The sequence below is a fragment of the Hippopotamus amphibius genome, chromosome 17, assembly GCF_030028045.1.
Source record: "Hippopotamus amphibius kiboko isolate mHipAmp2 chromosome 17, mHipAmp2.hap2, whole genome shotgun sequence".
Classification (NCBI taxonomy): domain Eukaryota; kingdom Metazoa; phylum Chordata; class Mammalia; order Artiodactyla; family Hippopotamidae; genus Hippopotamus; species Hippopotamus amphibius.
This window is the reverse complement of record NC_080202.1, coordinates 39,024,258-39,036,370: the sequence shown is the minus strand read 5'-3', so window position 1 is coordinate 39,036,370 and position 12,113 is coordinate 39,024,258. Positions and strand designations below refer to the sequence as shown.

Below are 12,113 nucleotides of genomic sequence, written 5' to 3'. Positions count from 1 at the left end.
GACGGGGGCACCCAGGACCTCCTAGAGGCATCCTTCCCCTGGGGACAGGCGAGGGTGAGCGCTAAGCTTGGTCTGTCCTGTGCCTCAGTTTACTCAGCCATCCTGGAGATGCAGTCTTCACTTCTGTCTTCCTGGGGCCCCAAGGGCCTTGGCATTGGCCTCACAGCTCCTTGCCCTCTTTCCTTTCTTAAAGAAACCGAGCTTGGCCTCCTCCTCCCGGCCAAGATTCTCTCCTTAGAAGCCACCCAGGAGGACCCTTAGCCAGGGAGGGGAGGGGAAAAGCCAACCCCGGGCTGGAGACCGCCGCTGCAGGGCGTGGGGCTGCACCTCCATGCCCTCCCAGGGCGGGGGTCGCCCCGAGCTCCGCGCCCCTGCCCCTTCCCGCCGCCACTGGCCCTTTAAGAGCCTCTCCGCGCGCTGCCGTCCCGGATCAGCCAGAGAGACCATTAAAATTTTATGCAGAATGAAAATGGGCCAGGTCTCCAGCTTCCTCGCTCCCATCCAATGATTTATTACTCGCAAATACCACAGAACTAATTAGTATAGTAATTAATTAATACGCATTTGCATATTTGCATGTGCAATTAGTGCAGTGGAGTGATTACTGGGAGAATGAGGGGCCCCGGATTGTCAGATGTGAGGGGGAAGTGGCCTGGAAAAGAGTTAGTGGGAATGAACTTTGTAGGGAGCGCGAAGGCGGGGAGGGAGGGGGAGGCGAGCGGGGCCAGGCGGGGGGCGCCGGGGCGCCGGGCCACCTCGCGGGGCGTCGAGCGGCCGCGCGGGGTCCCGGCCGGCCCGCGGCCCCCGGACGCCGGTCGGGGGTCGCGACCCGGGCGCCCCCGCCCCGCCCGCGGCCCCGCCCCGCCCCCGCCGCGTGGCACGGCTCCAAGCGCGCGCCTGATTGTTATGCATTGTGTTTCTTGTTGCGAGCGGAGCCGGGCGGAATGGGGCTGGCACAAGCTGTTTCCCTGCCACGCGGCGGTGGCACCTTAAAGGGGCAGCGTCCTTTTCCCGCCGCCCCCGCCGCCCCGCGGCTCCCCTCACGGAGACGACCGGCGGCCCGAGCCGGGCTCGGGGCCAGAGGGCGCGCGCCCAGGCCGCCCGGAAGGGGGCGCGGCCCCAGGGGGCGCGGGGCACGTGCCCAGGGAGCCCGGCGGGCAGCAAGGCGGCCGGCGAGCCAGGCCCTCTGCCGGCCACGCGGCGCGGGTGGTGAGGAGGGAGCCGGGAGAAAGCCGGAGAGAGAAGGACAGGGCGAAGGAGCGGCAGGGGCCCACTGGGTGCCAGGTGCTTCCCCACAGGACACCAGTTTGCTTCCAGTCCTCACAAAGATTCTGTGAGGCAGGGCTCCTTATTCCCATTTCACAGGCCGAACAACAGAATGGTGTGGCAGGTAGCGAGTGATCAAGTGGTAAAGCTGGGGTTCCAGCTGGCCCATCTATCCCCGGGTGCTCAACGTGGAGCCAGGGGCCAGAGGAAAGAGTGACATTGCCTCAGGGGGCATCAGGGAGGACTTCCTGGTGAAGGAAGCACCTCACTGAGCCTGCAAGGGTGAGGAAGGCACCTCCTGAAGGAGCTGAGGGAGGAGGGATACAGGATGGAGAACACCTGTGTTTGATGTGACTGCCCCTTTCCCTGTGTAGAGGGAACGCCCCCCCAAACTTATCCATGAGTAGAACTGCAGAAACCCAGGCTGGGGCCCTGGCTCCCATTATGTAGGGTCCTGGATAACAGGCAGGTCCTTGGCCCCAGTTCCTCCCAGGGCGCCCTCCTTTCCCTCTCTGTTGTACAGTCCGCTAGTCCCACAGTGTGGAGATCACCCAGGTTTCAGAGAAAGGAACACTGTTTGTAAAAGTGAGTAAGAGATTGGACCCAGAGACAGCACTTGGTTCAAATCCGGGCTCTGCCACTTACTAGCTGTGTGACCTTGGCACAGCAACCTTAACCTCAACCTCTCTGTGCTTCAGCGTCTAGTCTTTAAGTGGAGGTAACAGTAATCCCACATCCGGGGTCACGGTGAGAATGAAATAAGACCATGTGTGTGAAGCCAGGGCCTGGCACAGATAAAACTACTGCTGTCATTGTTTCATTTTCATGGATTACAAAATATTACAGTATTACAGAGAACTCTGAGGGCCCAGGGACAGGAGGACCCCAAAGTGGTAATCAGGGTCCTAGTTTCTAGCCCCAGCTCTGTCACCACGTACTGTGTGACACCAGGCAGGTTGCTTCTCCTCTCTATGCTGTGGTATCCTTATTTGTAAGGCGGGGCATTGGGCCATGAGGCTCCTACCCCTAGACTGTTCCCTTCCTTCCCTGTGCCCCTCCTGACTCCTCAGAGCACTGACCTAGGGAAATAGTGGCTAAGTCTCATTCACACTGTTCTGGGTTCCTGACTCCCAGGGGCTAAGCCAAGAGATCTCTGGTTAAATTGTGACCTCCTGCCCTGGCTTTGCCCTCCCTATACCGCCCCCCCATGCGGCCCTCTGAGGCTGTCCTCCTGTGAGCACCAGCACTGCTGCAGCTGTGGGTCATCTGTACCCACTGCCAGTCTCAGGTGCCCCATGCACTGATACTGGGCTCAAGGGAGGCACCAAAGAACTGTCAGGTACCAGGTACCCAGACGTCCCGAGTCCAGATCCCTGGTTCTGATTTCCAAGGGAAGAAATCAGGACATGCCCAAGTCATGGGCAAGTTCGAAGCAGAGCCCGCCTGGAGGAAAGAGAGCCTGGGATGCACACCTGTCCTGTGCTCTTCCCACTGCCTTGCACTGCCCCATCAGGCACCCAACATCCTCCAACAATCAGGACTCAACCACCCTGAGCACAATTCATAATGGCTGTTCTTTTGGTCCTCCCATCAGTGCTGAGAGAGACAGCAGGTGGACACGTGGCACTAGTCCCATTTTACAGATGAGGAAGCAGAGGGTTACATGGTTTGACCAAGGTTGAGATCCTGCTAAGTCTGATGTTCTTTTGCCCAGCTCAAACTCCCTCTTTGTCTGTCTGACTGCCTTCCTCTGCGGACCCATGCAGGGGCAAGGGCAGGACATCCCAACTGCTCACTTGGAAAACTGACAAGAAAGGCAGAACAAAGATGCGGTGATGAACAGAGCTTCAGGAACAAAGATTTTTTTTAAAAAGTTGATCAGGGGCTTGAGGCGAAACCAGCCATACCTGGATGGGGTGGTTGCTGAGGCAGCACTTCCACATCTGTCAGCTCCTTTGATACTTAGCAGGCATCTTATTGTAATTATCATGCCCATTTTACAGAGGGGAAGGCTGATGTTCCATGTCAGTGCGGGGATTGGTGGGGAGGCTGAGGGGAAAGGAGGAGGAGCTTCCTGTGGGCAGGTGTCCTGCCCTGGCTGCAGCTTCAGTTTCTGGGCAGTGGCAGGACGGGCCTTTGTTGCCACGACCACTTATTGAGGATATTTTGGGTCTCTGGGCCCAGTTCTTGCCTTCCAGGTGGGAGACACCCATGAGGCAAAGGTCATGGCTTGTGTGCCTGTAAAGGTGTGCAGAAGGCATTAGGGAAGTCTGGGGGAGGGTCACCTAACCCAGAAAGACTTCCTGGAGGAGATGATGCTTAGGCTTAAAAGGCGAAGAAAACGGCGAGGGTGCTCCAGGCAGAGGGCACAGCCTGAGCAACGACTCACAGGCATGAGGCTCACAAAAGCTGAAGGAGTTTAGAGTGGCTGAGGGGCAGAGTTCAAGGCAGGGACAAGCATCGAGCGAGAATTGCGCAGAAGCCAGATAGGGATATCCCTGAGGAGCATGGCGGGGTGATGGGGAGCCACTGAAAATACCTGAGTAGGGGAATGCCACGATCAGATCTGACTTCTCCATAGGATGACCAGCCTCGGCCCTGTGTGGGAAGCCAGAGGAGCGAGGGCCTGTGGGACGTCCGAGCTTCCCAGGGGAGAAGAGCCTGGGCCAGGTCCGGAAGGCAGAAGGGTTGAGACACTGGGGCTTGGCTTTGGGGAGTAGCACAAGCTAAGAAATGGCAGTGGGAGTGGGACTCATCTGTGTCCCTGGACCGCATCTCCCCTCCCCTCGGGAGTTGCTTTTACTCCATGCAGGGCAGGTGTGGCGTAGGGAGAGGAAAGAGAGGGGGCTCTGAGTCTGTTGAGAGGTGTGAGGCCCAAGAAGGGAGTCTACAGCTGGGCAGGAACCACCCTGGAGGCGGAGGCAGTGTGGGGCCTCATGTAGCCTCAGAACCTGAGCTTGGTGCCCAGGGAATAGGGGTCAAGCACTGCCAGGCTCAGCCTCCATGCCTTGAGCCCTCTCTCTGAAAGCTACTTTGAGGGGAATCTGTGACCCCTACCCCCAGGATCCCAAGTCCTTCACCCCAGACTGAAATTTGTGCAAAAGGCAGGAGGAGGAGTCTGGGGACTCTGGGCTTGACTGGGGACCTTGGACCTTACTGCTTTAGGAGATTCTCTGGGGCAAGGCTCCAGTACCTCAAACCCTGTAAGTCAGTCAGGTATTAACGGAAGGAGCATTTATTGAGCACCAACTCTATACATGTGAAGCCCCAGACTACTGAGATATAAGGTAAATAGCCACTATGGTCAAGTCAGGGAGACATGGGTAAATGGTTTCTCCTAACAAAGGGTGGTAAGTACTAAAGCTGCCTGGGGAGATCAGGGAAGGCTCCCAGGAGGAGGTGTGCAACCAGGAACCCTCTTGGTGAGGAATGAGAATGAGTTTGATGAACAAAGGGACTCAGAGACCAGAGCCCTTCAGAAAAGGAGCTCTTTTCAGAACAGGGGTCAGAAGCCGGAAGTCAAAGGTGTTGGGGCAAAGGTGACTGTACTTTTGGAGCAAGGGAAGACTCCTGAGGGGGCTGGCTTTGCTGGAGGACAAGTGGGTCTCCTCCATCGCCCTCTGTCCCACGTTAGGAGGGGTGTGCAGCAGGGGTCTGAGCCAGGACTCTCAGATCATGCCTGGCGCCGTGGGCATGTGCCCACCTACCTTTGGGTGGGGCCCAGGCCCAGAGCAGGAGCCCAGGATGCAGGCAAAGGAAGTTGAAGTGAATCCTGGTAGTGAGCTGGAGGTCAGGACAGGAGGTCAGCAAAGAGGAGGGGGCCTACACCTCCCTGGTCCTCCCCCTCCCCCTCCCCGGTGGCACCACAAGGCACGCAGCCGCATATCACCCGTGCCAGCCCTCACCTCCCGGCAACGTCGCCGCATTCTCAGCCACGCCATCTGGCGTGCCCGCCGCTCCCCAGAACACTGCGGCGGGCAGGGGGAGGGGGCAGCGGGGCAGGTGCCCACCCCAGAGCCAGGAAGAAGCGTCAGGTCCCCCTCCCCCATCGTTCTTTTGGACTTGAGGTGGGCAGGGGGCTGGGGAAGAGGATGGCTCGTGCTCTGAGGCTTCAGGAGGAAGCTTCGCGTGTCCGAATAGATGGAAGAGTCTGGGCAGCGCCAGCCTGCCCCTCCCCTTCCCCCTTCCCCACAGCACAGCCAATGCCAGGAGCACTGGCCCTCAGAGGATCCCCACTCTCCTGCCCTTCCCCTCAAATCAGAGGTGGGGGCGAGAAGAGCCCACTGCCCCCTCCTTGCCCCGCTCCTGCCCTCATTCTTCACCTGTCTGCCCACCTCAGCCGGAGAGGCCCCAGGAGATGGAGTTAGATGGCTGCAGCCGGGGAACGGACACCTGGGTTCTCATCCACCTGCTCCCCAGGGTCTGGTGGGGAATCAGGGCTCCTTCTCCCGCACACGTGCCCCCACCAATCTTATTTCGAGCGTGGTGCTGGTGATGGTGGCGGTGGTGGCGTCTGGCTAGGTGTCTTTTTGGGTGTCAGAATGGAATGCAGGCTTACAGATCTGTGTGTGTGTGTGTGGTTTTTTGTTTTTTGGGTTTTTTTGGTGGAGCCGGGGTGTAATGAGAGCAGTCTTACAGAACAGTCTCCTGTCCTCTGAGCAAGATTCCCTAGACTGCTTAGGAATGACCCACCCCCTCCCTCTCTCTCCCCGCTACACCCCAACCCCCCAGGACCCGCGCCTGCACAAAATGGCTGCCACCCCTCGGAGGCAGCCATTTTAGGTGCCCAGACTGTGGCCTCCCCTGGGATGGGGCTATGTCTCCATGGGAACCTCAGACCCTCAGCTCCCAGCTCCCTGGAAGCGGGTGGGCAGCAGACATGGGAGTCTTCCCGACCTGGCCGAGGTGCCCACCCTTCTCCCCTTCTCCTTTCCTTCTCAGAGACCGGAGGGGACCAGGCCCCTCACCAACTCCCTTCCCCCAATGCCAGGGGGAGGAACAGATGGCATCTCTGGGTGTCCTTCTCCTTCCGTCTCCTTCCTTCCATTTCTGGCTCTGTCTCTCCATCATCGCATCTCTGCATCTCTGGGTGCACAGAGAGGAGCACGGACGTCCCTATACGTTCACGCTTGTTCATGTGTATGTGGACACGTGTGTGTGATACCTCTTTCAAGCCCATGTCTAAGGCGGGCCCATCCCACACCTCCCTCTGTTCCAATTTTCCCCTGTTTTTTTTTATTGTATCTTCTAAAAAAAAGTTGAAATGTGTCGAGTGAGAAAAACTTGTTCCATTTTTCTGAAGGAAGAAAAGACAGGGGCAGAAAACAGACTTAGAGGGCCGAAGCTCTCCACACCCCCAGGTGTGTCCCCCAAACCCCTCAGGCCTATTTCTCCGGGGGACTGAGGAGGGCTGAGGTCATTCCTGACAGGTGATCAGGGAGGGATGGAAGGGCCTCTGAAGGGCTCCCCTATCCTGAGGGCAACTGCCTCCTGCCTGGAGCAGAAAGCAGAGCTGGTAGGGGCCTGTGAGGCTTAACCCAGGACTCAGTGTCCAAAGGAGAGGGCAGGTGGTATCTTTCCACCTCAAGGAAGCATTAATTCACTTACTTATCCATTCATTCACCCATTAATTCAACAAAAACTCAGTTCCTATGTAGACAAAGCATTCTGAATAAGTGTGTGTCAGGGGGTATGTGCAAGAAGTTAATAGCATAAAGCATGTTATAGTTTACAAAGTGCTTTTAAAAAGGAGAGTTGGCATTTATTGAAGGCACACCCTATTGCTAGCCCTGTGCTAAACTAAATACATGTATTACCCCATTTATTAGGAACAACAGCCCTATGAGGTGTAGCATAATTGTTCCCATTCTGCAGATGGGAAAATCAAGACTGAGAGCTGTTCTGTAACTTGCTCAAGGCATGCAGCATTTTTTAAAACTGCTAAGTAGGGTGGCCAGGAATCAGAGCCCAAAGCATGTGCATGTAATCAAAATACCATATGACTCAAGAAGGTCTCAAGAAGGGCCATGTGTCAAGACTGAAGACCCCCACCCTCTGTAAAGGGACAGTAAAGCCTTTGAGGCTGTGCCCAAATGTGGACAACCTGAGGCCTATCCTTTGGCCCCTCTCTCTGCCATGCCCAGAGTGCCCCAGACCAACTGCCAGAACGTGGGTGGGCGTCTCCCTTCACAGAACCAGGATGTATGAGTGGAGGAAAACTTACCACTGGTTTCTCATCCTTGGGGACCCATGAGGCAGACTGTGGGACTGTAGAAGGAGCACTGGGCTGGGAGTGAAGTCCCTGGGTTCTAGATCCAGTTCTGCTCTCCACTGTGTGGTCCTGGGCAAGTCAGTTCCCCTCTATGGGCCTCTGTAGAAGGAAGATTTGAGGTGACTTTTGGTATCTGGTCCTGGCTCACACAGTGCCAGCCCTCCTTCTTCAAGGCCTCCTTAGCCATCGTGTGTGCCTCTGTTTAGAACCTAGTTCATTCTACCAGGCATCAAATCAGTATCTTACCAGCCTGAGACCCCTTCTGGAGGTCCTAGAGGGAGAAAACTGTCCCTGTCCAGACTGAGGGTGAAACCCCTGTCTTTGCACCAACAAGTGCTTAGCACGTGGTTGCCATCCAAGTGTGTGTGGTGAAGATGTGATTGAAATTGTCTAAGCATATGGTAGCTGGAGGGTGGGGAGGGATAGGAAATGTGGGTTTGAAACACACGAATGTCTGCATAAAGGTGTAGAAAGGTGTAGACAAGAGCTCTCTACACCTGGTTGTGATTACCTGCTTACACACATGACTCTGTCTGAATAGGGGTTGTGTATCCATTTTCTGCACCACAGAGTGAGGAACAGTTTTGTGTGTGTGCGTGTGTGTGTGTGTGTGTAAAGCTACCTCCTTCAACCCGTGCCATTTGCATCTGTGTCTGGCCCAGGGAGAGGGTTGAAAGGTGAGCTGTAAGATAAAACAGCAATTTCCTACCTTCTTTATCAAGACACCTGTCTGACCTACCTCCCCCGGTCACTCCCAAGACTGCTGGAGTTGGCTTCAGTACTTGCAGTATTTTTTTGCAGGGAGAGGAGAGCGCTTGGCTCCTCCAGGAACTTTAGGCAATTCCCAGCCCAGCCCCCTCTTCCCTCAAATAAGCAAGTCAGAGGCCAGGAGAGAAAGCCACTGGTGGGATGGTCACTTGTCTAGCAGGGGGAGAGTGTGTTGGGCAGGGAAGGAGGTGGGGGAGACGTTTCTGGGTTAGGAATCCAGACTGAGCCCTCTCTCCCACCCCTGGATGGTGGGTGCGTGGGCTTATCCCAAGAGTTCCTTTCCATCCCCATTCCAACCTACATATACCCCCAAACACCCAAGGAAGTCTTTCCCATCAGCTGACTCCACAGCTATACACACATGTCCCCACAGACACACACGCCCATGCAGAGGCACAGACATCCAGGCAAGTCTTTCCTTTTCTCTGTCTTTCCCTTGGTTTGAATTTCGTTCAGCCACATATGTTGTGTGTGCGTGAGGGTGGGTGGGGGAGGGGCAGACAGGGATGAGGGATGGCACGGTGCCAACATCTACCTATGGGGCTTAGGCCAGGGAGGCCCCCCATGCCCACCCTTGGAGGGGGCCTCAGCTGTCCCTTTGTGACCGAAGGGATCCTCCTGGGGGGGGGGGATGGGGGCAAGCATAGAGGTCCCTTCTCCAGACCCAAGGGTCTGGTCCCTGACCCACCTTTGGGGGTCTGCAAGGGAGGAAATGGACAGAGAAGGGCCCTGGAGGGAGCATAGAATTGGGGACATCAAAGCCCCCAACTTCCAGCCTTGCTACCCCATTATTATTCCCTTGTGGGGGACTCTATATCCAAGGGGGGCAACTCCTCCTACTTCCCTCTCAATCCCTGCTTTCCCTGCGTTGGGCGGGGAGGGGAGGGCGGCAGAGATATTTATTTATTTCCTTTATTTATTTAATTTTTTTTTTTTTTTGGAGTAGAGAGTGACAGATGGCGGCGGGTCCCGGGGGAGCCGGCTCTCCCCCAATGCAGACGCATGCCAATCACCGTCTCTCATGTGATAGCTGCTGCCCGTGACGTGCCAAGCCCATATGGCCTGGCATAGAGGCTGGTACCCCGCCTGGTAGAGATGCCACACTCGCTCCGCGGTTCGCATGGCGCTCTGAAGACGCCGGCGCCTGCCGCCTTGAGGAGCCGCTGCCCCCGCTCCCTGAAGATGGGGGAACAATGAAATAAGCGAGAAGATTCCTCTTCTCCCCCCTCTCTCTCTTGCCCCCTCCCCCCCCTCCCCTCCCCTCTCCCCTTGACTCCTCTCCGAGGTAAGTTGTCCGAAAGGGAGCTAGATCTGACCCGCCGGTTGGGGGGGGGGGGGGAGCAGCTTCTTCGGCCGACAGGAGGGTCCCCAGATCCCCCCTTCCTGGGACGGTGCCCCCTCATGGGGTGGGCATCGGAGGCGCCCCGGGTTCCCTCTCCCCTAGGGGCTGCAGCTCAGTGGGCTGCGGAGGGAGGCGTCTCTGCCTGCGATGGGCTTGGGGAGGAGGGGGAAGCAGGGTCATGGGGGGGCGTGAAGAGGCTGAGATGGGAAACCCCCCGCCCATGGTTGTCCCGGAGGAACCTTCGACCTTTCCCCACCACCGAAAAAAGAGAGAGAAAGAGAGAGAGAGAGAAGCAAACAAACAAATTTGGATTTTTTTCCATCAATCCCGAAATACAACGAGATCTGAAGAGCCGTGTGGGAGGGAGGCAGTTTAAAGGGGGGAAGGGGGTCCCTGACCGCAGGGGAGACGGACGGGGCTCGCTTCCCTCAGTCTCCTCCCCACGCCCGGATTTCTCAGTCCTCGGCGCCCCGAGGCGGCTCCGGGAGCTGGGGACGCCGGGCTAGAGGAGACGATCCTCCCGCCTCTGGAATTGGGGCTGCGGGGGTGGGGGCCGAGCCGAGGGCGGCGCGCGGCCAAGTTGCAAATTGGATTAGGGAGCGTGGGGGTGAGAGCCGCTGGAGGGTGGGGGAGGCGGGCGGACGGGCCCGGGCCGCCCGAGCCGCCGAGCGGGGCAGCTGTCCCCACCGGCGGCCGCCCAGCCTTCCTCCAGTGCCGGGAGAGCAGAGGCTTTCTGGGCGACCGCGCCGCCTCCCCGGGCGAAGAGATCTGTTCCCTAAAGCCCCTGCTCCGTCCCCGACCACACCCGGAGAGGCCCCGGCGAGGGGTGGCGCCGGGGCCCAGCGCTGGGGAAAGGGCCTGGGCCGAGATCCCGGGCGGGCGATCGGGGCTGGGCTGGGCTGGGCTGGCTCGGGGTGGGGCAAGAGGAGGAGGTGGGCATCCAGGGCCCCCCGGGCAGGAACCCGCACCGGACTCGGGGGTGGAGGCGGGGTGGGGGTGGGGGCGGCATGACTCCAGCGCGCCCCTAACTCCGTGCTGTCTCCCCTTCCCGCCCGCCGGGCGCCCTCAGGCACCATGCTGACCCGCCTGTTCAGCGAGCCCGGTCTCCTCTCGGACGTGCCCAAGTTCGCCAGCTGGGGCGACGGCGACGACGACGAGCCGAGGAGCGACAAGGGCGACGCGCCGCCGCCACCTCCGCCTCCGCCGGGGCCGGGGGCTCCGGGGCCCGCCCGGGCCGCCAAGCCCGTCCCTCTCCGTGCTGACGAGGTGCCGGAGGCCGCGCTGGCCGAAGTCAAGGAGGAAGGCGAGCTGGGGGGCGAGGAGGAGGAGGAAGAGGAGGAAGAGGAAGGGCTGGACGAGGCAGAGGGCGAGCGGCCCAAGAAGCGCGGGCCCAAGAAGCGCAAGATGACCAAGGCGCGCCTGGAGCGCTCCAAGCTGCGGCGGCAGAAGGCGAACGCGCGCGAGCGCAACCGCATGCACGACCTCAACGCGGCGCTGGACAACCTGCGGAAGGTGGTGCCCTGCTACTCCAAGACCCAGAAGCTGTCCAAGATCGAGACACTGCGCCTCGCCAAGAACTACATCTGGGCGCTCTCTGAGATTCTGCGCTCGGGCAAGCGGCCCGACCTGGTGTCCTACGTGCAGACGCTGTGCAAGGGCCTGTCGCAGCCCACCACCAACCTGGTGGCCGGCTGCCTGCAGCTCAACTCGCGCAACTTCCTCACCGAGCAGGGCGCCGACGGCACAGGCCGCTTCCACGGCTCGGGCGGCCCATTCGCCATGCACCCTTACCCGTACCCGTGCTCGCGCCTGGCGGGCGCCCAGTGCCAGGCGGCGGGCGGCCTGGGCAGCGGCGCGGCGCACGCCCTGCGGACCCACGGCTACTGCGCCGCCTACGAGACGCTGTACGCCGCGGCGGGCGGCGGCGGCGCGAGCCCGGACTACAACAGCTCCGAATACGAGGGCCCGCTCAGCCCCCCGCTCTGTCTCAATGGCAACTTCTCGCTCAAGCAGGACTCGTCGCCCGACCACGAGAAGAGCTACCATTACTCTATGCACTACTCGGCGCTGCCCGGCTCGCGGCCCACCGGCCACGGGCTGGTCTTCGGCTCGTCGGCTGTGCGCGGGGGCGTCCACTCGGAGAATCTCTTGTCTTACGATATGCACCTTCACCACGACCGGGGCCCCATGTACGAGGAGCTCAACGCGTTTTTCCATAACTGAGACCTCGCGCCCGCCCCTTTCTTTTTCTTCTGCCTTTGCCCGCACCCCGGCCCCCAGACCCCCGAGCGCAGGGGCACCCCCACCTACCCCGGCGCGGGGCGCGGGGAGCGGGCCGCCGGTCCTGCCGCTCTCCTGGGCAGCGCGGTCCTCTTACCTGTGGATGTCCCGTCCCAGGGGCCTCGCTTCCCCCAGGGGACTGCCTTCTCTCTCCCCAAGGGATTCCCTCCTCCTCTTTCCCAGGGA

The 12,113-nt window shown here is 59.4% G+C and overlaps 1 protein-coding gene across 1 annotated transcript; it reads left to right on the top strand.

The window, feature by feature from the left end:
- The first annotated feature begins 10,721 nt into the window (after positions 1 to 10,721).
- On the top strand, positions 10,722 to 11,870 carry NEUROD2 (neuronal differentiation 2). Its single transcript, XM_057716405.1, has one exon. It carries the CDS (start codon positions 10,722 to 10,724, stop codon positions 11,868 to 11,870), a length of 1,149 nt encoding a protein of 382 aa, XP_057572388.1.
- Positions 11,871 to 12,113: the final 243 nt, after the last annotated feature.